Here is a 22277-nt window from a genome sequence, read left to right as displayed (position 1 = left end):
AAAAAAAATTAATTAACAAATAAAATGAAAAATACTTTATATTAGATAAAAATTGAAATATCTACAACGTATTAAAAACACAGTATATTAAAAATATCTAAAAAAACGCACACATAACATATACCTATGTACCTATTCTATATACAGTATATACATATATAAATACATGAATGTATGTGTGTGTGTATATATCATACCTGTCAACCTCGGCCAGTAGCAGCCCTTATAAATGATCAAGATTCCCCTTATAAATCAACCAAAAACCTTACAAACACCGCGCGACGCATGTGCACTCGCGACAAATCAGACAGTGTAATATAAATAACAAGGACAATAAGCATAAAAAAGTCATTTATTTACAAAATACATTAAATTAAGTCAATAAAAGCACCTCTGTTCATTGCTTTATTGGTTTAAGTGCTGTTTATTGTAGGCTGATACACATGACTTTGCAGACTTTATTTGCTCTAAGGAGGGTTTCACTTTTGAGCAACGAACATCACAGTTGAGTTTCATCTGCAATAGAGAAGTCAGTGTATCAGACCCCATTGTCTGTCTGTATTCTGTGTGGATCTTCCTCACATGGCTGAACACTCTCTCACTATCAGCATTGCTGTGAGGAAGGCAGAGAAGAACAGAGAATAGTTCTTTCATCAGTGGAAACCGATCTTTCCCAAATCCAGTTTTCATTTTTAACAAGGCTGGCCAAAATGTCTCTGGCTTGACTGGATGTCCTTCTTCACTTGGCTCAGGGAGAAGATGATCAGGAATCAGTTGATAGTCTTCCCATTCACCCTTTAAGTCTTCCTGATCTAACTCTGGGGTAAACCTGTCCCCTAACCTAACAATGTGGTCATAGTCCAACTGCTCTCTCTTTCTTGAGTCCAGCACCACCAAGTCACTTAACACAGTGCATATTCACCTTGCAGTGACTCCCATTCCTTTTGGTGTCGACCTGATGCTTGAATTTTTCGTTTCTTATTTAGCGGTTCTCCCATGCTTGCTTGCTTGCTTGCTTCGACGATTTTTACTGAATGTTTCTTCAATTGCAACACTAACACAAGCGGAAATGCAGACGGTTAACGGCGTGTCACATGACGATTTCGATTTGAGCCGAAATGGTCTTAACGAGATCGGTCTACGTAAACGTCTTTTTTTTTTTAATTAAATTTTTTTTTTCCCATACAAAAGTCGGTATACGGCGTACATGATTTGAAATGATAAAAAAAACATACAAAATACGGGGAAAACGTATAAGTCGACAGGTCTGATATATATATATGTATATATACAGAGAGATTTATAGTATCATCGTATCTCATATCTAGATAGATTGAGAGATAGACACACATATACATATACAGTATATGTGTACACACACACACACACACACACACACACACACACACACACACACACACACAGACACACACACACACACAACCATATCTTGGCTTGCACTAGGAGCTAGTGTGACTGAGCCACTGTGGCTCCGTGTAAAAGAATCGAGCTATAGCCACAAAAAGCCACACTCTGTGTCCAAGACAGTGGTGCACGCGCGGACGACCGGCGCTCGTTGCGGGGGTGGTTGGGAAGGTCCGGGGGGCCTCTCCTGGGAATTTTTTTTACAAAATGGGGTTGTTTTCCTGCATTCTCATTCTGGTGCATTCTGAGGGCAAAATCTTCTGTTCAGTTTACCTACAAAAATACACTAAAGTCAATATTTCAAGCTGAACTATCTTTATTTCTGTCCTACTTTATGCAGGAATAAATGTGAGATTCAACAATTGAAAACTTGCATTCACTATGTGAAGATACAGTCATACAAAATATTACTCAATGTTTACTAGTAAATTTTACTGGTTATTCCTGCCGGTCATAGGGTTCAAAAGTCTAAGACAAGTATTGATAATATCTTTCATTTACCATCTGATCGGTCTGTCTCCACTCCGCCACCGTCTCAGCATTCACCATTTGTTTATTAATGAGGATTTTAACACAAACTCTACTATAAAACACTGGATTCTTTTCTTCGATCGTCCTCACCTTGTCTTACACCAATTCGCGGGTTCAGCTTGTAAAAAACCCAATATTTTTTGTTTTTCATTGGACGAGAGGTCATGACCCGAGTGCATATTGAATGATCGGGAGCGTTCAGGTCACTTCGGCTATTTCCGTCGGCATGCGGAAGTAGCGGCGCTATTCAAACTTACATCAGCAAAAAAAATTTTTGAGGAACAACTAAAAGAGAAGTACCAAAGGATCTGAAGATGCTTCCTGCGCAAAACTCACATGCATATATAAGAAAGTGCTCAGAGACTGCAAACCTCAGATTTCACCATTGTCATAAGAAATTTAAACCAAAGTACAACTGCCTTGAACTACATATTTATCGGTGAACACAGTCATGACTTCTTGATGTCGTGTAAAATTTAGTGATAGCAAATAAAGTGAAATAAGAAATAAATTAAGGAACTAATTCAATAACATGTAACAGTACATTCGCGCCGCTGGTGTAGTGGTATCATGCAAGATTCCCATTCTTGTGACCTGGGTTCGATTCCCGGGCGGCGCATTAATTTAGATAATTTCCTTTGGAATTAATGAAGTATAATATGTTAACGTTTACTGTAATTTAATTTAAAAATAACACGTTCTGAATTTTTTGAAACTAATGAAGTAATTTTCTTCTCGCAGTCATATGGATCGTTTCGTTATTGAAAGAGCAAACAAAAAATTCAGAATAATTTGTGAAGAGAAGACGAGAGGCGAGCGACTCCGGTGCCACGTGACCTGTGCTGCCTTCAGGGCACCCACCTTCAAACGGATTACTTAGTTTCACCCCATGCCGCAATCAAGAGCAGTTATGTCATAATCAGCAGTTATAATACGAGCTTGTTTTCATTTCTCTGACAATAGATAGATAGATATTTCCTCCGGGATTATTAAAGTATCTATCTATCTATGTATCTATCTATGTATCTATGTATGTATCTATGTATCTATCTATCTATCTATCTATCTATCTATCTATCTATCTATCTATCTATCTATCTATCTATCTATCTATCTATCTATCTATCTATCTATCTAATACTGTGGCTTGATGCAACATGTAAGCTATTTGTTCTGCATCTGAAACTTCAAAAACTCTTTTGATAATGATAATAATAATGATAATTCAAACTTTATTGATCCCAAGAGGGGAAATTCTCTTTTCACTCTCAGTACATGCATATTTGTGTTAGTTTTTAGCAGATCACACAGTAATGTGAACAAGGCCCCTGAAACACAGCACACTAGGGGCCTGTAATCATGCAGTTAGTCCAGAGGAGGAAGAGTGACAGGTCGCGCACGGAGGTCGCGCCTCAAATGAGCAGCTTGTGGTGGGGACGGCGCCTTGCTCCAGGGCGCCTCGGCAGTAGCTGGGAGGTGAGCTGACACCTCCCACTGTCAGCTCACACTCCAAGGGATGTCATGGCGGGAGCGGGAATCGATTTTTGATTTAGATTTTTAATTTTATTTTTTAAATAATATCTTTATTCATTTTTTTCGTTGTTTTTTTTTTACAATAACATCAAACAATATGTAATATTAAAAAAAAACCCGAAACGAAACAGGGCCCGCCAAAATTTTGATCTTTACTCGGATTTTGTATTGTGACATTCTTTCAGTTGTCAGGGTTTTTTTTTAATGTCTATATCAAGCATTTTTGTGATCTGTGTCATTTTTTTGAATCCACACCTTCAAAGGATTCGTAATGAATGCAGGACTGAGGCGTTTCTCAGATCTGTCCTGTAAAATACTCTTGAATGAATATTCCTTCAATATTTAATACATCAGATTGATACCAAAGTGCAGGGTGTTACGGGACCAGTAGGAGGCGGTAGTCCCGCATTTATAACACAAGCAGCCTTTCATACCAACGAAGAAGCCTAAATGCGTCATTCCTACATTTTGCCCGGACCTTGAACGCACCGCCGCTCAGTTAACAAGCTGCTAGCTAGCTCAGTAAACACAAACACCGCGGGTCGTCACCAGAGGAAGCCACTGCTTCCGCGACCAATTCTTTAGCGTTACGCAATAAATGTTTGTCAAGTAACACGAACGACAAACTTGAATAAAACACAACTCCTGACCTTTCACCTGTGACCATGTTTGCTAGCAGCGGGGATGGACGGACGAGATGACCCACCTGGCAGCAGAGCAGAGCAGGCCGTATGAGTCGATCGAAGCATCTCCGTTTGGCTTCAGTGACCGTGGAGGCTGAAGGTGAACCCGGGCTCCGTGACCCCTAACGGGTGAGCTTACCCGTAACGTTTGTGTGTTTCATCTCCGGAATGCTTCAGCTAACGCGTAGCTCGTGATGTTAGCTAGCATACACACTGTGACATTGCACGTGTTGGCTGCTCAGATCACCAGTCTATCAGGTTTGGTCCATAGATGTTTGGACATGACCGAAACTCGGCTGAGACTCCCGGATTCCAACGCCAATGTGGGTCATTAAATGTAAAACTTGCTGATAATGAGCAGAAACTAGAGGCAGCGTCTCTCTGGGTTCCAGGATCTTGTATGCATTTGTTAGAATAACTGGGAAAAGGCCAGAAAGATCCGGCAGCAAAGAGGAGACGTTAAGGCAGCGATCAATGTTTGCATCTTTAATTTGTGAGCTGAGTCAAAGTCCTCAAGAAATAGTGACACGTTCATCTGTTGTTTATTTACATGCTTGTAAATCATGGGGTCATGGTTCAGGGCTGCTTGGTGACGTCAGATGCAGGATAGGAACTAACGCTCAAGGTGAAAAGATGAGATTCGATTCAGAAAATAATGAAGGGAAAGTTTCCTCCAAGGGAGATTTTCCCTATTCATTTAATTCCACGATGCGTTTTAAATTACAAATACATTTTTGATAAAAGTCTGAGCAGGAGACGTCACTTTCACCGCAGAGAACATCTAAATATCAGTGTTGAAACCTTTTTACCAAGTTAAACCCATGTTTTTGTTTGCTGCTGTTGCCCATTACTAACGCCAAGCGCTCCTCTGCAGGTGTGATGGCAGTCAGAGGGTTGACAACAGCTGATATCAGGCTTTAGCGGTGCGGCACTGCCCTGGATTAGCCCTGGATTAGCCGGCACCATGCAGCAGAAAGGTGCGATCCAAATTATTGAATGGGAGGACCTGGACAAGAGGAAGTTCTACTCTCTGGGTGTGTTCATGACCTTGACCACCAGAGCCACCGTCTACCCCACCAGCCTCATTCGCACCCGGCTCCAGGTGCAGAAGGGGAAGGCCCTCTACTCCGGCACCTTCGATGCTTTCTTCAAGATCCTGCGAGCTGAGGGCGTGCAAGGCCTCTACCGGGGGTTCATGGTCAACACGTTCACCCTGGTGTCGGGGCAGGCCTACATCACCACCTACGAGCTGGTGCGCAAATACGTGTCCCACTACTCTCCCAGTAACACGGTGAAGTCGGTGGTGGCGGGAGGTGCGGCGTCTCTGGTGGCCCAGACCATCACTGTGCCCATAGATGTGGTGTCTCAGCAGCTGATGATGCAAGGACAGGGGGAGCACCTGACTCGCTTCAAGGTCAAACCCAAAATGATGCTCGCCACAACCAAAAACAAGCCGACTTTCGGCCAGACGCGCGACATCACCGTCCAGATATTTGCAGCCGATGGCTTCAGGGGATTCTACAGGGGCTACGTGGCATCGCTGCTCACGTACATCCCAAACAGCGCGCTGTGGTGGCCTTTCTATCATTTTTATGCAGGTGAGTCCTGTCGCTGATGAATTCATGTCGTACAAAAAAAAAGTGGGAATAGAAGCGCGATTGTGTGGTTTTTATATTCACGCCATTTCCGTCCCGTGTGTTTACAGAGCAGCTGTCCCTCATGGCACCGAGCGAGTGGCCCCATCTGTTTCTGCAGGCATTGGCGGGACCAATGGCGGCAGCGACCGCCTCCACCATCACCAACCCCATGGATGTCGTTCGAGCAAGAGTGCAGGTAATTCACCGGAAGTCGCTGACCTCATTATATTCTCGTCTGTGCAGAACATCAGTCCAAAATGAAATTTATTTACAAAAAAAAAACTGCTTTCAACTCTCCTCTCTGTGAAGGTGGAGGGGCGATCGTCGGTCATCGGGACGTTCAAGCAGCTCCTGGCGGAGGAGGGCGTCAGGGGGTTGACCAAGGGGCTGTCGGCTCGCATCATTTCCTCGACCCCCACGTCATTGCTCATCGTGGTCGGATACGAGACTCTGAAGAGGCTGAGCCTTCGATCCGATCTGATAAACTCCAGACATTGGTGAACGGCCGGAGCGAACCAGAACGGCCTGGTGGCGTCTCCGCTCTCTGAGAGGACACTTTTAGATCTGTGTTGTTTCAGGTATGATGCAGCAGAGACCGGCGGTGTTCGTCTTTTATGTACGTCTGTTTATTCCAGGAGAGTTATGTAACCTCGTCTCCTCCTCTGTGTCAGATAAACTATGAAAAAAAACGTTCTGCTTTTGCCAAATTCTAATGTGCGGCTTAAAAGAGACAAACATGGACCGAGAGGATGTCTTCTTAAAGTGCTGTAGTGTGTGTATATAAAAGTCACATTGTGCATTTTGTTTTGTTACTGTCACTTAAACTTCACAGGGAAAGCCTAAGGTGGACAGCTGGTGCTCCTTTTTATTTAATTTAGGTTTTTTAATTGGAGCCACTCTGCATTAAATTATTTGAGAGGTTGTTACAAAGCCGGTGGAAGATGAGTTCCGAAGAGCTCAAACGTTGAGAAATGCCTCGTTGGTCCTGATGAGGACATCGAAAGCACAAAACCTTGAACTCTGTGCATTCCAGCGGGAAGATGTTCAGAAATGTAATCGCCTGCAAAGAAATGAGACTTTTATTGTCCTTGTGGGCCTGAAAAACACAACAAGAATCGATATTTGTGACTTTCCAAGTGTGATAAAATGTACAGAAGAAATGGGTCTTTGTTGGGCACATAGATTTTATTGTTCATGCAGGGCTAGAACTTCTATCTGGCCCTCGCCAAGTTTGAATCGTTCAAACTCCCTTCCTGTGATGTATGTGGGTGCGCACTGCCATTTATTTTCCAGCAGTGGTGCAGGTGTGATGAACTCTACATGTAGGTAAGTTGATCATCCCCCGCTGTATATAGTTGAGTCCTGTAAAATGTATTCCGTTCAGGACGACTGGGATCAAATTGGTCATGGGTCAAATCTCAAACCGCTGCTGTCAGTCGAAGCAAAAACACCAGCAGACATGGTGATGCTGCATTCAGGTTCCTCCGGTGCGTCGACAAGACTACTGAAATGTTAAAACGAGCAGGTAGATGCAGGAATTATTAAAACTGCCAGAACATGTTTTTTTTATAAACTTGTTTGGAAAATGTGCTTTCTATTTTTACAACAATGTTATTAAAGTGAATAAGGGTCGTGATGTAATTAATTTCTGAAATAACTAAAGTCACGGAACCTCTGCCTGTATGGAGGAAGTGCTGTGTAACGACTCTACTCTAAAGTCAAAGAATGTTTTGGTGCAGAAGTTGTGGAACTTTGATGAAAAGTACTAAAGAATCGTGAATCACTGCAGTGGTTATTAATGCATCCAGAAGCTGCAGTACATCTGCGTGGCCACCGGAGGGCGAGGAAGAAATCCTTTACCCAATGAATTCTGGTCCCATTTCTCAACATGTGCTGTGCTTCCTTGACTCCTCTCCTTGCCTCCTCGCCTCACAGCCTAGTTCCTGAGACACAGGACTGGATTATGAAACTAGGATGTTGAAAAGTGAATAAATGAAAGGCAGGAAAAAAAACCTTTTGTAACCCAATCATTAGATTTAAAACCTTATTTCGTCTTCACTCATTGGTAGATAGTGTGTGAGTGTGTGTAGTCATTTGATTACAGTAAATCTAATGTCAACACTTGAATTCTTGACTTGTGCACAATTCCAGCCACTATCAAAGAATTTATTTAATCTGGATTCTAGAGATTTTATGTACTGAGTTATAGCATTTTCATTGAATGAGAGCTAAGAACAAAGAATAAAAAGAAAAATCAAGCTGCCACAAAAGTACAAAACCAACATTTTTATTTGACCAAAGTGGGCCAGTGCAAACAAATTCATCGTATGTGGGGCGGTGGGACGTCCCGGTCCGGCGGCTGTCACACGGGGCAGTCGTAGATGTGGATGGCGCGGTCGTCTCCGGCCGAGATGATCTTTGAGCCGTTGCTGTTGTACTTGACGCTCCACACCTGATCGACGAGAAGAGCCGTTAATGGAGATGATCAGGTTTGACCGTGTGCTTGTGGCGACACTTAGTGGTCATTTGAAGTACTGCACACTGAAAGGTTACATGTTAGTGGACAATCTGAACATTCTATCACACCATCAGTACCTATACTTAAACTCAGTTACAATGAAGTCAGATCACAACCAGATAAACCATCAATTTGCATACATTTAAGATAAAAATTGAACGTTAATGATTATTCTTTCAACGCTTTACAAAACAAAGGTTTTAATGTGACGATCAAAGTTGTGCTGAGAGCTCAAAGTGCTGTAAAAAGGCTCTAAATCAATAAAACAAAAGCACTTCAGATGCTGGCTGCCTCTGTGGATTCATTGGTTTCACAGATTTGATTTTTTGGCAGTGATTTCACAGTGAGACAAACAAAACGTTAAGACCGCCGACCGCCGCTGAGCTCCTCTAAGAGGAGCCGTGAGCTCAGACAGCAGCTCAGTCTCCCCACGGGCAATCAGGGATCTAATGATAGCCAGGATTATTGATTTTGCTTGAGCTGAAGCATCAGAGGAGGGTCATGTGAGAGGCCACGGGGGCATCAGAACCCACAGGAGGCGTATTTTCGCGCTTTGGATTTGATTACGAATCACTCAGAGAGAAGATACGGCGTCGTCTGCGTCACCTGGTCCTGATGGTCGAAGAAAGTGTTGATGCACGCTCTGGAGCTAGCATCCCAAACCTTCACACTCTTGTCAGACGAGCTGGGAGGACAGAAAATGTTTGAGGCGTCAGAGGTTCAACTAAGAATCACTTTTGCTGTATGTTTAATGCTGTACCTCCGGTTTGTAGCCGCCTGAAACGGTTTCGTTTTCCTTTACCTTGAGACAAAGTGGGTGTCGTCTGGTGAGAATGCAACGTTAAGAACCCAGGATCCGTGTCCACTCAGCGTTCCAGCCAGGTTAGCGTGCTGCCTGTAAATCAAGTTTAGTTACACACACGCTCTGTTACAAAAATTCCCTTCAGGAATCTTCTGTGACAGAACTGCGTCAGACGCAGGACCATCCACCACAAGCTGCTGAACTCACACGTCGTATATTTTGATGTAGCCGTCATCGGACGCTGTGACCAACAGCTGGGAGTCGGGGGAGAAAGTGAGGGATCTGATGGGCATGGCGTGACCTGAACACAGAGGAAACGGTTCTGGAGCTCAGTCCTGTTGGATCAACTCAGTGCAACATGTGAAAGTTTAACACATTAACGAAAAGCTTTGACTCTTGATAAAAATATGCATCTCATGCTTTTATTCCCTCATTTATACCAGCTGCTTCTAGCATTAAACAGATTCACTAATACAAAAGAATCAATGGTAATAAAAACAATGATTATTTTTAGCTTTAAGCCCATCGTTTCTCATCTACACACATAACTAATACTAATATCTGAAGCCACCTTCCAGCGTGTGGAGCAACTTTCCAGTGGCAATGTCGAAGATGTTGATGATTCCATCGATGGCTCCGCTGGCCAAATATTTCCCATCAGGGCTCTGAGGGGAAAACACAAAATAATTAATTCTACAGACAAATCCAGAGTACTAATTATAGGGAAAGGTTTAAGAGGATGAAATCTTCAGTAAAAAAACAATCAAACACAACCAGGAGGGTTTAAGGTTCCTTACATAAGCGATGCTCAGGATGAATTTTCCTCGAGTGTCCAGAGAATATTCCTTCTTCCCACTTTCTACACCAAAGATGTTGACCTTGCCTAGATGGCTTCCTGTGGCGATGTACTTAGAGTCTGGGGAAAAGGCGACCGACCACGCATCGACTAAAGAAGAGAGCACAGAAACATTTAACACACTGTTTGCAGCCATGACTTATAACATATGCAAACGAGGAGAAAATGCTTTCCAAATTATCAGGAAATTCTTTTCCAGAAAATACGTCAAAAGAGAAAAAGATTTTATAACCGAACAATAGAACTTCACTGGTAGAAGATGAACAACATTTAGAATGTCTGACTTAACACACAGGTTTCTGAAAGGTGAGAGTTAAAAAATAGCTGGTTTGTTTTCAAATTGGACTTCATTCCAGAGCCAGATGGAAACAAGCCAGAGTCAGCGATCAGTGTTAAGTAAACATGATCTTTCTATGTCATTCCACTAAAAATTAACCAGCATAAGAAAAAATCAAGGCTCCACTGAAGCTCAATATGTCTTACCTGGTCCAGCGTCCATGGACTTGATCTGTTTTCCCGACTCCAAGTCCCAAAGACGAATGTGAGCATCGAGGGAACTGGAGGCGGCGATGGCGCCGTTGTGACTGATGTCCACTGACACCACACCCAGCTGGTGGCCCTCCAGGGTCCACTGGAGCTCCAGCTTCTCATCTGACCTGCAGAGCCAGAGCAGAGACCGACCCGTCGGGTTAAGTCAAAGTCAGGTTGAAGTAGAGGCCTGTTATCAATGTGTTCATACATGTGTTATTTGAAAATTTTTACTTCAATAAATACAACTACTGTTTATTAAAATTTAAAAAATATTTGAAAAAAAAATTCAATAAATACAACTATAATAAAATTAGATGATTACTTTTAAAATACATTTGGTTATTAGAGACAAAAAAAAACCTTAAAATATTGGGCACACAAACATCATGGGAAGGATGTAGAAGAGGTTCTGTGATGAGGAAACTCACCATTTCCAAACTTTGACCATATCATCAAGTGAACCAGTGACAATAGTTTCAGTCCCATCCGCCTCACTTTTACCCCATGCCGCGGTCCAGATGGCGTCATCATGGGCTGAGAGGAAACAGACCCAGTTTACATATATGACCCCAGGATGATCGCAAAGACGTAATTTTAAAAAAAAACCATTTCAAATATAATCTAGCAGTTTTAATTTTGTTACCGAAGAAAGTTAAAAATTTATCATTAACTAAAATTATTCTTATTTTATTGTAATTAATAAGGAAAAAAAGAAAACTAGTGATGACTGCTGCCAGATCTTTTTATCCATGCTGTTACTCACCATGTTCTTGCTTGAATAAAATGCTGTACTGAAATTAAAATACAAACAGTTCATGTTTTAAACCCAGAAACAAATTAAAAAAAAAAAAACTGTGATGAAATGGAGTGTAAACAAACAAATGTGATATTCATTTAGCAACTTACCTGAGTAGTCATTTTTTTGGTCCTCGGGTCAGACAGGTTATTTAAATCTAGAAACATTTGTGTGACCAAATAAAAAATTAATAAACAAGTACAAAAAGTGTGAATAATAAATGTTTCTGAGACGCACCCGCAGCTTCACATTTATAAAACAAATCGGTTTTACGTGCCTAAACTTCTTTATTCTACTTTTATTTGTGACACTTTTCGTGCACTGCTTGTAAGAAAGAGATGAGTTCTGCTGTGGCTTTAATCAGTGCTGTTATTCTCATGTCACTAAATTACTTCTTTCGCTCAACAGCAGCTTGGCTGCCACGACAAAACACATTATAAAAAAGACTAAAACTTAAACTGGAGGGAATACAATTTAAAAAGAAACAATAGTGATTATTATCTGTAGCATAGTTGAGATGAGTAACAACAACCAAAATACGAAAGCTAACTGGAGCTAGCATTAACTTGTAGCGGGTAGAAACAAACAGCAACCTGCTATTTCAAAAGGTACCAGATTATCGGGCGGCTGTTACGTTTTCAGGATTAAATGCTTTAATGCTAACTTCTTTGTGGAATTTTATAATACATCCACGTACCTTCAAATATCTTAAAATCTGATTCTTCCTGAGGTTCAATGAATCAAATATGAGACGCCATAATAAAACTTTTGACGTAACTTCCGCATCCCGTCTTCTTCTTTTGAAACAAACGATTGGTGAATAATGGCAAAGGCTCGCTATCGCCTCCATTTAAACTGTGGCGGAAAAGCGTTACTACAGGGATTATTTACCAGTAAAGAAACAATTATCTTTCAGTATAAATGAAAGAAAAACGAAGAATTAAAGAGAAAATTTATTATATTTTTGGCATTTCAAAAACTCATTTATGTCTGAAATAACGAAAAGAGGTTTTGATGATTTCATTATTTATTCAATGATTTTTCTCATGAAGTCAGTGAAAATAAATTATGCAATCACCCAGTATTTCAAAAAACTACGATGATACCCTGTCTTGATGAAGAATTTCATTAATTATATGAACTATATTTTCTAAACACGTATTTACATCCTATGTATAATATTAGATTTTAGACAGACAATTTGACCGCTAAGGTACCCAGCAGGGCAAACCATGATAAATATCTGATTGTAGATGTAAAGTCAGGAGTTAACTGTAATTATGGGGTTAAAGTTATGCGGCAGGCACACCTGAGCCTAAAGATAAGCAGAAAAGTCTTATTATATTGTGACAGTTGCTGCAGCAGCAGTCTAAGCTCCACACACTCATGGCTGTCAAGATAAAGTTGCAAATATTTCTCGATGTGTTTTGAATAACTCCAAAATTAAAGCTGAAATGGGCAGCTGAGTTACAGAGAAAGGAGATGGGTGTGAATCTCCTGACAGCCTGAGTGAAGAAGATGAGAGATGTCCTATTTAGAGCAGCATGTGTGTTAGTCTATCCTAGATACACTGGTGCTTTTCCCATGTGTGAGCAACCTTTATTTTAATTATGATAAAAATCTGCATGAGGCAGGAACACTTTGGTTAAGATTATGGAAATATCTGATTTTAAATTCATCTTAAAGTGAAATAAACAAAACAAAAAATGAAATAACTACAACAGAATTCATGTAAGTAGATCGGTTTTATTCCTTCTTCTTTTTTTTTCATTTTAATCCATATAAACAAACTTAATAAACTAGTAAAATTGTCCTTATATCTACACACATTTATAATGTAACTCTGACCTGTCTTTGTGAACATGTGAACCTCTGGTAGAAAACATATCTTTGATTTATTCATGAATTTTTAAATGTATACATTCCAGACAGCTTTTATATCAGCATTTTTGTAATGTTATTATATTTTTCCACACATCTCAGGATCTACAGAAATTCTTTAATGTAGTTTTAATCATGAAGCCCAGATTGGAGTATTTCTGGTTCCATTTGTTGGTCCTGCAGACAGCAGAGATCTCAGCACTGCTATTTTCAGCCAGTTGATTCATTCATATAATTTTCAGGGCTCTGATAATGTTGGGTAATGAACCTGACACAAACGCATGAGCTGCAACACAAAGACGAACAAGAATCTGCTTATTATCATCTTTGATGTGACAAAATCAAGTGCAAGAAAACATAAAATGCTGTTGTCGTCCTGTTTGTCTATTTCTGCCTCAAAGCAAAAACAAAATTCCTCTTTCTGAATCACTGCATGGATCGATTCAAGTTTGAATTGTCTCTGTCTATTCTTCTAAAGGTGTCATAACATCAAGTTTATTCATTACTGTTGTTCTCTTCAGTTCTTCTGTAGAGAAAGAGAGGAAGTGAGGACAGTGAAGGTGGAGTTAAAGAGAAACAGAAATAGCATCTTCTATCAGCTTCCAGTCTCTAAACTGGTCAGTTTGTATTTACCTCCAATCCCAACCTGTTCTTTATATACACTATAACCTATTCTTTATATATACGGTCCTGTCACCCATCCTTTATATATACTATACTTCATCTGCAGTGGTTACGGTCTTTAAATCAGTTTTAATCTCGATTGTAGGACATTCTAGGAGTGGTGTGGGCTAGCTGTTTGTGGTTTTTGAGATGGTTCATTCAGAATTCAGAAAAGATTCACGTAGCGTGTGTCTGCTAGCAGCTGAGAAGAATCACAAAGGAAACATCTCCATGAATCCAATTTCATGCCACAAAGAGGTTTTCTGATATAGAATTAGGATTAGTTCATCTCTGTTCAGCTGAAGCTGCAGCACTAAAGAGAATCACACCAGAAAATTCACAGAGAAGTCAAATACGTTTAACATCTCCATCAGCTTGAGGGAAAATATCTTTTCTAAAAGTTAGGAAACTTTGAAAGAGTTTAACAAACTTGTTTGCTGACCTTGTAATTTGATACATAAATCTATTTATTGACTGAAAAAAACAAACATTTGTATAAACATGTAACTCCAGTCTTGCTATCCCGTGTGAATGGGACAGGGCTTCCAGGAGGGGGGAGGGACCTCCTCTGCCTCCCATTAAAGACAGCAGCTATATAAAAGCCGAGAACCAGACTGCTGCCAACACACTGAGACACGCAGACGAAGCAGGAGTGTTTGTGAGGAGAAGCAAACTCCTGGTCGAAAGAGTGTGACGGCGAGGCTGAGCTGAGGAGACGGGATCACGGAGGAAGAGGAGGAGGAGGGTGAGAAAGAGTCAAAGAGCGAAGAGAAAGGCGCCACAGCGTGGAACAGGTTCTCCTGCAGCCCCCGCTCTCAGCCTCAGCAGACATGTCCAACTTTACCGGCACCTGGAAGATGAAGAGCAGCCAGAATTTTGATGAACTTCTCAAAGCCTTGGGTAAGTTCTTTTTTTTTTTTTCTTCTTCTTCTTCTCCCCTTCATCTCCTTCATGCTGCTGCATCCCTGCATGAAGTTGCCCATCCATCGTGTCCATGTAGAAAGGCTTTGTGTGAAGCCTGACGAACAACAACATCACATCTCTGGATCAGAAGCTCCCTGGGAATCTGCAGGGAGATGGTGCTGAATGGAAACCCCTCGTCTTTGCAGGAGATATTAAACCCTGGATGCTGAATTCCAGCCCAAACAGTTGTGGTATTGTTGCATGAATAGAGGAGGGGGGCACAACAATATTCATGTTAAGCATTTAAGTAGGGCATGCTTTAGCGGTGCCAGGGGAGGTCTCTGCAGCCCAATGCTAATCTCCTGCGCCCTATCTTTTTTTTTTTTTACCCGTCTTAGTCTCCACTGATGATTATGATGGGTGAGATTTGGACCATTTTATCTGGGTCATTCAATTGTCTTGCAGCGTTTGTTCATGCTGTGACGGCTGAGACAGAGAGGACACAGAAAGGACGCGTGTCTTTAGAATATTGTGTAAATATTGAGGAGCGACGCTTCAGCAACTCTCCTGACGTTGTCGAATCTAGAAGTAGAATTTGAACTTTTTTTAGACAAGGTTTTAATTTAATCAAAATTGGGAATGGATGAAACAGTTTCATCTTGCAAAGCTGGAACTATTGATGTTTTACCTGTTTGTTGTGTATATTTAGCTCAGAATCTCTTTGGAAATGAAACTGAATGAACTTATATTCCACATTTTCCTTTTGGACAGAATATCCAATGGAGAAAACACCCAAAAAAACACCACTGACACCAGCCACGAATAAATAAACCTGACTGTTTACGTGTTTCTCACTTGGTAAACTGCGACTGAAACACCTATTCTACCTTCAGCTTTCGCTCCGTTTAGGTTGGAAGTTCAGGGAACAGTCCCTCCTTCCAGGTTCCATCAGTTTATGAACATATTTTACTTCAAAATAAAATAAGTTGCTGAAGTTTAAATTTGAGCGTAAATGAATAATATTTCTGCAGCATGTTCTAGGTTTGCAGATCATGCATTTTGCTGCTGGTGGTGCAAAAGTCAACCTTTAGGCCAGATGTCCATTAATAAATATCTCATATTTTTTTAGCCAAATAAAAGTTCCAGGAAGCATGACTCGGTTCGGTGATGCTCATGCTTGTTTAATGCTGTAAAAACACATGATGTGAGCCTACAGATCATGGGTGGGGTCAACTGAACGCTGTCAAATGATTTAAAAAAAAATTTTTTTATTAATGCCAGGGAGTCGACGAAGAAAAAGTTGTACCGATTCTGGAGACAGAAGGATCTTCGAAGAGAATGAATTTTGTCAGAAATCCACAAAAATAGTCAAATTTTCAATCACCTCTGTGATGTTGTTGGTTTTTGTATTTGGTTATTTCTGGGATCCAAATTTGTGACACCCTCAGGATTTCAAAGCTGATGGTCAAACATGTCAGAGTGAGGACGAAGCCTGGTGTCACCACGACTCCTCATCCAGTCCTACATCAGAAGGAGAACGCCGACTTTCTCAAGAGTTCATTTTGCTTTTTCTCCTGGATGATAATCCCTCATTCAGATGTCAGAGCCAGAATCCCACAGGTTTATGTCGTGTTTATGTCAGACTGGCTTAAAACTGCAGAAGATTTAATCTGATGAGCTCGAGAAGCGAGAAACACCTGAAGAAAACATGGTGACGACTGCTTTTCTGAACACGTTAGCCTTGATGGAATGAAATGACTCCAGTTTTGTCCTTCCTGATGTTCCCGCTCAGGAGTGAACAGCATGCTGAGGAAGGTCGCCGGGGCAGCAGCCTCCAACCCCCACGTGGAGATCCGTCAGGACGGGGAGCAGTTCTACATCAAGACCTCCACCAGCGTTCGCACCACCGAGATCAACTTCCACATCGGCGAACAATTCGATGAGGAGACGGTGGACGGGCGGAAATGCAAGGTAATGTTTTGTGTTTGTCGGAGGCTGGAATTAAAAATCTAACTTAACATCAAGGGAATAAATCATCTGTCATCATAAATCATTTAGATTTTAAATCCACACAGAAACCCTTCACGTTCGACCAGCGTCTTCCTAAATGTGACAAATGTGATCTTGTTTTTTGGAACCAGCTCTCAATTCACTGAATAACTAAATTATTCCAACACAATGAAGACACTCAGCGCTCAAAGTTGAAGAATTTAGAGCCGGGATGTTGCTGCAAAAGCCGGGCGCCGCTGAGTCACTTTAGAGAATAAGACGCCTCCATCAATGGTCTGGATGCTGGCATCCGTTTATCGGCCTCTGCTTAGCAACCCGAGTCTGAGCTGGACTCAGCTGCTGAATTATGTTATTATATTATAGATTGTTTCATGCTTTTCTAGCTGCTTTAATGCTCAGTGTGGATTTTTTGTCTTCAGAGCCACAGTTTGCAGTCAGGAAGAGAAAACATGACCTATTTCAGAAGCCAGGAGACGGCGCAGCTTCCTCTGTCTGTGCCCTGGGGCATTCTGGGTGTTTTAACACCTCTTTACTGTGAAGCTGACAAGGCGAGTCTTCATCATTCGCTGCATCCACTTGTTTAGGTTTCAGCATCAGCATCGAAAGCTTTCCTGCGAGCGATCAAATGTGGTTTCCGTGGTTTTGTTCCTGCAAGGCAGCGCACTGGGTTTAATATTCATTAGATTGATGTGGATTTAAGTTACTACTTTAAGTTATGGTCACTTAGCTTTTAGTTGACTCACACGCCCACTGGAGCACAAGTGAAACACCGGCGTGATCCTTCTGGTTAATTTTAAATTGCTGAAACAACTGAGAAATAATTTCGAGTCAGGTGTGAAGCCGGGTGTCGATCTGGGTGCTTTGACCCTCAGGTGTGACTGGCAGGAAGGCAATTTGTGGTTTTTGGCTGAGGCCGGTTTCCCCTGGAGTGAAACAGATTAGATGCTGATCTGACGCCAGTAAAAGGCAATGAAGATGAATAATGTCGCCAGAAGATCAAAAATCTCTTGTTAATCTGCGTGAGCACATGATGGTCACATGACCTCTGCTCCCTTCCAGGAAGACGAGGGGAGAAGCGTCTTTCTGTCTGGAGATGTTATAATCTGGGGCTTATGTACCTGCTCTGATGGGTGGAGGTGGTATTTGATGCAGTTAGCACCCACGCTAACTCTGATGTGGTGATAGCGAAGAGCAAACACTTACATAAGGGGCGATCATGTGATCAAACTGGGGGGTCGAGGAGGCCGAGAGAATGTTTCTGAGGCTCTGGGAGAAATCCAACATAACAACTTTAAAAGCGAGCAGGAAATGAAACCGTCGGCTTCTCCTGGTGTCCGATAAGGAATGGAGACGCGTCTAGAGACGAGGAGGGCCGGATCCACAGCCGAGGGAGGCGGATGATGTGATAACCACACGAGAAATGCTAACCGGGGTTAATGCAGGAATAGATGGAGGAGGGAATCCGTGGCGACGCCGACCTGCTCCTTTAATGACAGCGATGACGTGATGAGATACGAGTGCAGTTAATGGATCCTGAGATGACCAAGAAGATCCATCACAAAGCAGCGCCGCGGGTCGTCGGGTCGTCATGTTTCATGAAGTTGGGACCATTTAATGCAAAATTGGAGTGGAGACAGGTAAAATCAAACTAAAAGCAAACTCCTGCTGCAGTCGGGGTCCATGTTTTACGACTGTTAAATACCCCGCTAAAGACTTGCTGCTGTGTTTTATTGCCCCGCTGACCTTCACCTCGCTGTTCGTGTCCCTTTCAGAGCCTCGCCACCTGGGAGTCGGAGAACAAGATCTACTGTAAGCAAACCCTGGTGGACGGCGACGGCCCCAAAACCTTCTGGACCCGAGAGCTGAACGGGGATGAGCTCACTCTGGTGGGTGCACAAACATGAGTCATCGTCTTTGATAGATTACTGCTTGGGAAAGATGAAATAATCCAGTTTTCTTACCCTTTATTCCAAAGCTCCCAGGATGAGGTTTCAGCTCGACAAAGAAAAGAAAGACAGGAAAAAATAATTTCCAAAATGTTTTCTTCCAAGCAGAGTGGAAGCTGTATGGTTTGTCTATTAATCAACTCGTTCCCATGGAAACTCAAAAGGCATGGGACGCATTAAGACGGGGATTTTCGAGCAGCTAGTGTACTCGCTTTGAGAAACGGTTGGTGAAGCCAGGCGGCGGCGGGGGTGGGTGGGGGGTGCATGGAGTCACCCCGGAGATTCATACGTAAAGGAAATGAGAAAGGCCGTTTCCAGAGGAGCCGAGCTTTCATCCACCCCGCAGAGAGACGTGAAAGGAGAACAAGGGAGCTGTACGCTGACTTTGCAGTAATACCCCTGTATTTAGCCAGATTAATATGGGCAGAAGTCAATGGGTCTAAAGCCCCACGAACTGTGAGCAGGGGAGCAGTCCAAGACCAATGGAGTTGGCCCGTAGTTCTCAGGGAATGAAGAGCTTTCCTCTTTCAGTGCTCCCACGCTCTCCTTTGTTGCCCCTCAAGGGCAAAGATGAGGGAGCAACGGGCAAAGGCTCGAAAAGACTATAAGGAAAGTCTACTGAAAAAAGCAACAACAGGATGTTTGTGCAGCTTTAATCACACCTTCAAGTCTTGGATATTAACATAGGATCTCCTCGGTGCTCGAACACGAAGAGGTCAGGGTGATAAGAGCAGTTTGTGTTGGGGCGTCTGCCACCCGGGTGGCGCTCTGGTCCAGTCCCAGAGGAGCTGAACTGTTAATGCACTGATGGAGACTGATCTGGCCGGAGCTGTGACAGCAGCCGACGCTTTGGCGCCGCTCTTCTCGCCTCCATCACACCATCAGCATCGCTCTGATGGTCCCAGTTTGGTCCCAGTCGTCCCAGTCGATAGTGTGAATAAAACTGGCCACATTATTCACCACAGCAGCTGGCCGGTGTTGAAAGACGCTTTCAGTAACTACTATTTCTCTCAAACTACGATGACATTTTTTGGAGTGACTGAACTACACCCTTCACTTTTAAGATGAAGGGCTTAAAAGTTGCCAGATTTTGTCATCCTGCAGCTTTTATGCCTCATTTTTAATTTAGATTTAGACAATCAATGCACTTCAATGAAGATTAATGATTTAAATGAACAGTTAATACAATATATATTTAATATAATACCCTTTTATGTCCCTATAAATTCCATATTTACTGCAAAAAGTAAACAAAAGGTTAAAGTTCCCCTTATATTAAAACTGTATTTCTCGCTACATGAGAAATGTGTATTTATAACCATTGTTATACCTTATAAAACTAGTCAATGAGCTTAATTCTAACTTGTAAACTTAAAAACAGACAAAATCAAAACAATAGCAGTCTTAACATTTAATTAAAAGTACCCAATCAGATGAAGATGATACCTTCGGCAGTGGGCGGGGACACCAGGTTTAATTATTTCAAAATAAAACATATTATTTACCATAATGCTGGAGAAGACGAGGTATGAGTCATCTCTTTACTCCGATGACCTCCTTCTTTCTCGGCACAAGAGACTGGAAAGCCGAAAGCGAACCCCGTCTGAATATGAATCACGCCTGTTTCCCAGAAGCCCCCAGACAGGCAGGCGAGAAAACAATCGGAGAGCTTAAGTTCTATTCTCAAAGGAGGGCTGGAGATCATAAAGCAATGGTTTGATTGTCTGTGGCAGTTCACACTGTAAGTGGAGCACATTTCCATAAGATTTGCATGATCCGCTTAATTGGTTTAGTCTGAAAAGGACTTTCAGGGCATTTTTTTCCAGCGACGTCAGCATGAAATAAAGTCAAAAAATGATGGAAATTTCAGTTATGCTCTTGTATTAGTCGGCGTATTTTTAACCATGACCTTGTGACAAATCATTATTGCATATTTAGCTATAGAAAACTTTGTCATAGCTCAATAATCTGTCAATAAGTTGTGTTTGTGGTGTTGTTTGATTTAAATTGTGTTTTCTGTTTCTTCCAGATTTTCGGGGCAGATGACGTAGTGTGCACACGACTTTACATCCGTGAATGAAGCTCTGCATCCTCCAGCAGACCCCCCCCCCCCCATGTCCCGTTTAAACCCCAGCGGCGCTGTTCATCCAGGTGGAGCCCAACGACGCTCATGCTAACTTGCTAACACATTTGCAAAGCGTCCAGTGTAATCTCTTCCACAAACAGTAGCGACATAGTTCAGTGTCTGTAGCTGCAAACTCAGCTGTTCAGTCATCATTAAAGAATTCATGTTCGATGGCAGGAAAATAATAAAATAAAAACCCCGAACAAACAGCATCAGAGTCTTCCTTGATAAAAGGCATTAAAATAAAAGGTACCCGAGTGAATTTAAGTGTAAACAAGGAGATAAAGACACTTCCTTTGCCATGAAACATGCAAAGAAAAGCATATTTATGAACATTTATGAATGAAGTCTTCTAGGGTCATTAATCCACCACTTGTACATCACTGGAATATCATTGCTAGCGCTGCAAATTTACTTTGCAGATGACAGGACTCTTTGCCTCATGTATCCCAATCACGATACACACAAAGATGTTGATGCTCGAACTTCCTCCTTACATCACAGGTGGGTGTGGTTACAGGATAGCAGGCCACACCCAGCCCTCATGCGAGATTCGATGGACTTTCTCTATCATGTCGATCTTGAAAAAAACCCAGATGTCCTTTGCGGACGCGCCTTTATTCTGCTCCCACTGACCTGTCTATACGTTTGGATGTTTGTACGTCCTGTCGGACCCAAACACACTTCTACCGAGCCACAAACTGCCCCTTAAAAGGAGCTCTGGAATGAAAACCCGGCATCCTTTCATGCTCCAGCGTCTTTCTCCCTGCTGCCAGGCGTCGCTCGCTCTGACTCTTCCCAGACGTTCCCGAGAGACTCGTCTTTGTGTCTGATGAAGCTCTGAGGCAACGAGATGAAAGACGGTGCCAAGCGTCAAGATAAGACCCGACAGGCTGGAGCACATACCGTCATCAGCTTCCAAAGCAGGGCCCTGTCGCTCCTCTGTGACTAATGCCACATTAGCACATTTACACAAGCCGCTATTCACGTCGACCGACTCTCTCGGCGATGGGCTTTTAAATTCAGAGGAGGACTTTTATTTATTTTTTTTTATTGTGATGTATTTTGGAACTGAAACCGAGGTAAACGTAGGACATGAGGGAGCTGTCCTCATGTGACATTCCCTTAATCTGGAGGCAAAGCTATGATAAAGAATGGACACTTAAACAGTGGAGAGTAGCTATCCTTGATCTCCATAGGAATCTGGGCTTGGACCTTTCCTTCTGAGAAATAAACCATCTTTTGTTGTATTTATTGAAACAGTGTTTGGTGCAGGGGTTCATTTACTGCGTCGGTGCATCGGTCAGGTTGTACGCTGCAACCAAACGGATTTTATAGACTGTTGAGGAACTTATTCAAGACGCTAAGAGTCTATGAATCGGCTAACATTGTGACATGTGCAGCAGCTACCCCCGTGGTCGGAGGCCTTGGCGTGGA

At 42.2% G+C, this 22277-nt stretch overlaps 3 protein-coding genes and 1 non-coding gene across 4 annotated transcripts; 3 read left to right on the top strand and 1 right to left on the bottom strand.

The window, feature by feature from the left end:
- Window positions 1-2504: 2504 nt before the first annotated feature.
- trnag-ccc (transfer RNA glycine (anticodon CCC)) lies at window positions 2505-2575 on the top strand. The gene has a single exon. It is a non-coding gene; the product is annotated as a tRNA-Gly (tRNA).
- Window positions 2576-3967: 1392 nt separating this feature from the next.
- slc25a44a (solute carrier family 25 member 44a) lies at window positions 3968-7751 on the top strand. Its single transcript, XM_068313196.1, has 4 exons — window positions 3968-4301; window positions 5047-5770; window positions 5878-6005; window positions 6119-7751. Exons 2-4 carry the CDS (start codon window positions 5137-5139, stop codon window positions 6308-6310), a joined length of 954 nt encoding a protein of 317 aa, XP_068169297.1. The 5' UTR covers window positions 3968-4301; window positions 5047-5136; the 3' UTR covers window positions 6311-7751.
- A 329-nt stretch (window positions 7752-8080) lies between these two features.
- skic8 (SKI8 subunit of superkiller complex) lies at window positions 8081-12094 on the bottom strand. The gene is made up of 11 exons (XM_068313365.1): window positions 12010-12094; window positions 11423-11469; window positions 11280-11307; window positions 10945-11050; window positions 10469-10641; window positions 9927-10075; window positions 9701-9794; window positions 9337-9430; window positions 9130-9222; window positions 8934-9012; window positions 8081-8261 (listed from the first exon to the last, which is right to left on the bottom strand). Exons 2-11 carry the CDS (start codon window positions 11432-11434, stop codon window positions 8172-8174), a joined length of 918 nt encoding a protein of 305 aa, XP_068169466.1. The 5' UTR covers window positions 11435-11469; window positions 12010-12094; the 3' UTR covers window positions 8081-8171.
- Window positions 12095-14468: 2374 nt separating this feature from the next.
- crabp1a (cellular retinoic acid binding protein 1a) lies at window positions 14469-21049 on the top strand. The gene is made up of 4 exons (XM_068313200.1): window positions 14469-14756; window positions 16552-16730; window positions 18542-18655; window positions 20745-21049. The coding sequence occupies exons 1-4, from the start codon at window positions 14687-14689 to the stop codon at window positions 20793-20795; spliced, it is 414 nt and encodes a 137-aa protein (XP_068169301.1). The 5' UTR covers window positions 14469-14686; the 3' UTR covers window positions 20796-21049.
- Window positions 21050-22277: the final 1228 nt, after the last annotated feature.

Source organism: Antennarius striatus, chromosome 4 (genome assembly GCF_040054535.1).
Source record: "Antennarius striatus isolate MH-2024 chromosome 4, ASM4005453v1, whole genome shotgun sequence".
Classification (NCBI taxonomy): domain Eukaryota; kingdom Metazoa; phylum Chordata; class Actinopteri; order Lophiiformes; family Antennariidae; genus Antennarius; species Antennarius striatus.
Note: the sequence above shows the minus strand (reverse complement) of the source record. Positions and strands in the feature narration are given on the sequence as shown.

Bases quoted from the DNA above. Each gene is read 5' to 3' on its own strand.
- slc25a44a (XM_068313196.1), top strand. From the start codon at position 5,137: ATGCAGCAGAAAGGTGCGATCCAAATTATTGAATGGGAGGACCTGGAC. The intron at 5,771-5,877 runs GTGAGTCCTGTC...GTGTGTTTACAG, and splicing joins TTTCTATCATTTTTATGCAG to AGCAGCTGTCCCTCATGGCA. The intron at 6,006-6,118 runs GTAATTCACCGG...CTCTCTGTGAAG, and splicing joins TCGTTCGAGCAAGAGTGCAG to GTGGAGGGGCGATCGTCGGT.
- skic8 (XM_068313365.1), bottom strand. The intron at 11,051-11,279 runs GTGAGTAACAGC...GTTTCCTCTCAG, and splicing joins TTTATTCAAGCAAGAACATG to CCCATGATGACGCCATCTGG. The intron at 8,262-8,933 runs GTGACGCAGACG...CTCGTCGATCAG, and splicing joins TCTTCGACCATCAGGACCAG to GTGTGGAGCGTCAAGTACAA.
- crabp1a (XM_068313200.1), top strand. From the start codon at position 14,687: ATGTCCAACTTTACCGGCACCTGGAAGATGAAGAGCAGCCAGAATTTT. The intron at 14,757-16,551 runs GTAAGTTCTTTT...GTTCCCGCTCAG, and splicing joins TGAACTTCTCAAAGCCTTGG to GAGTGAACAGCATGCTGAGG. The intron at 18,656-20,744 runs GTGGGTGCACAA...TGTTTCTTCCAG, and splicing joins ACGGGGATGAGCTCACTCTG to ATTTTCGGGGCAGATGACGT.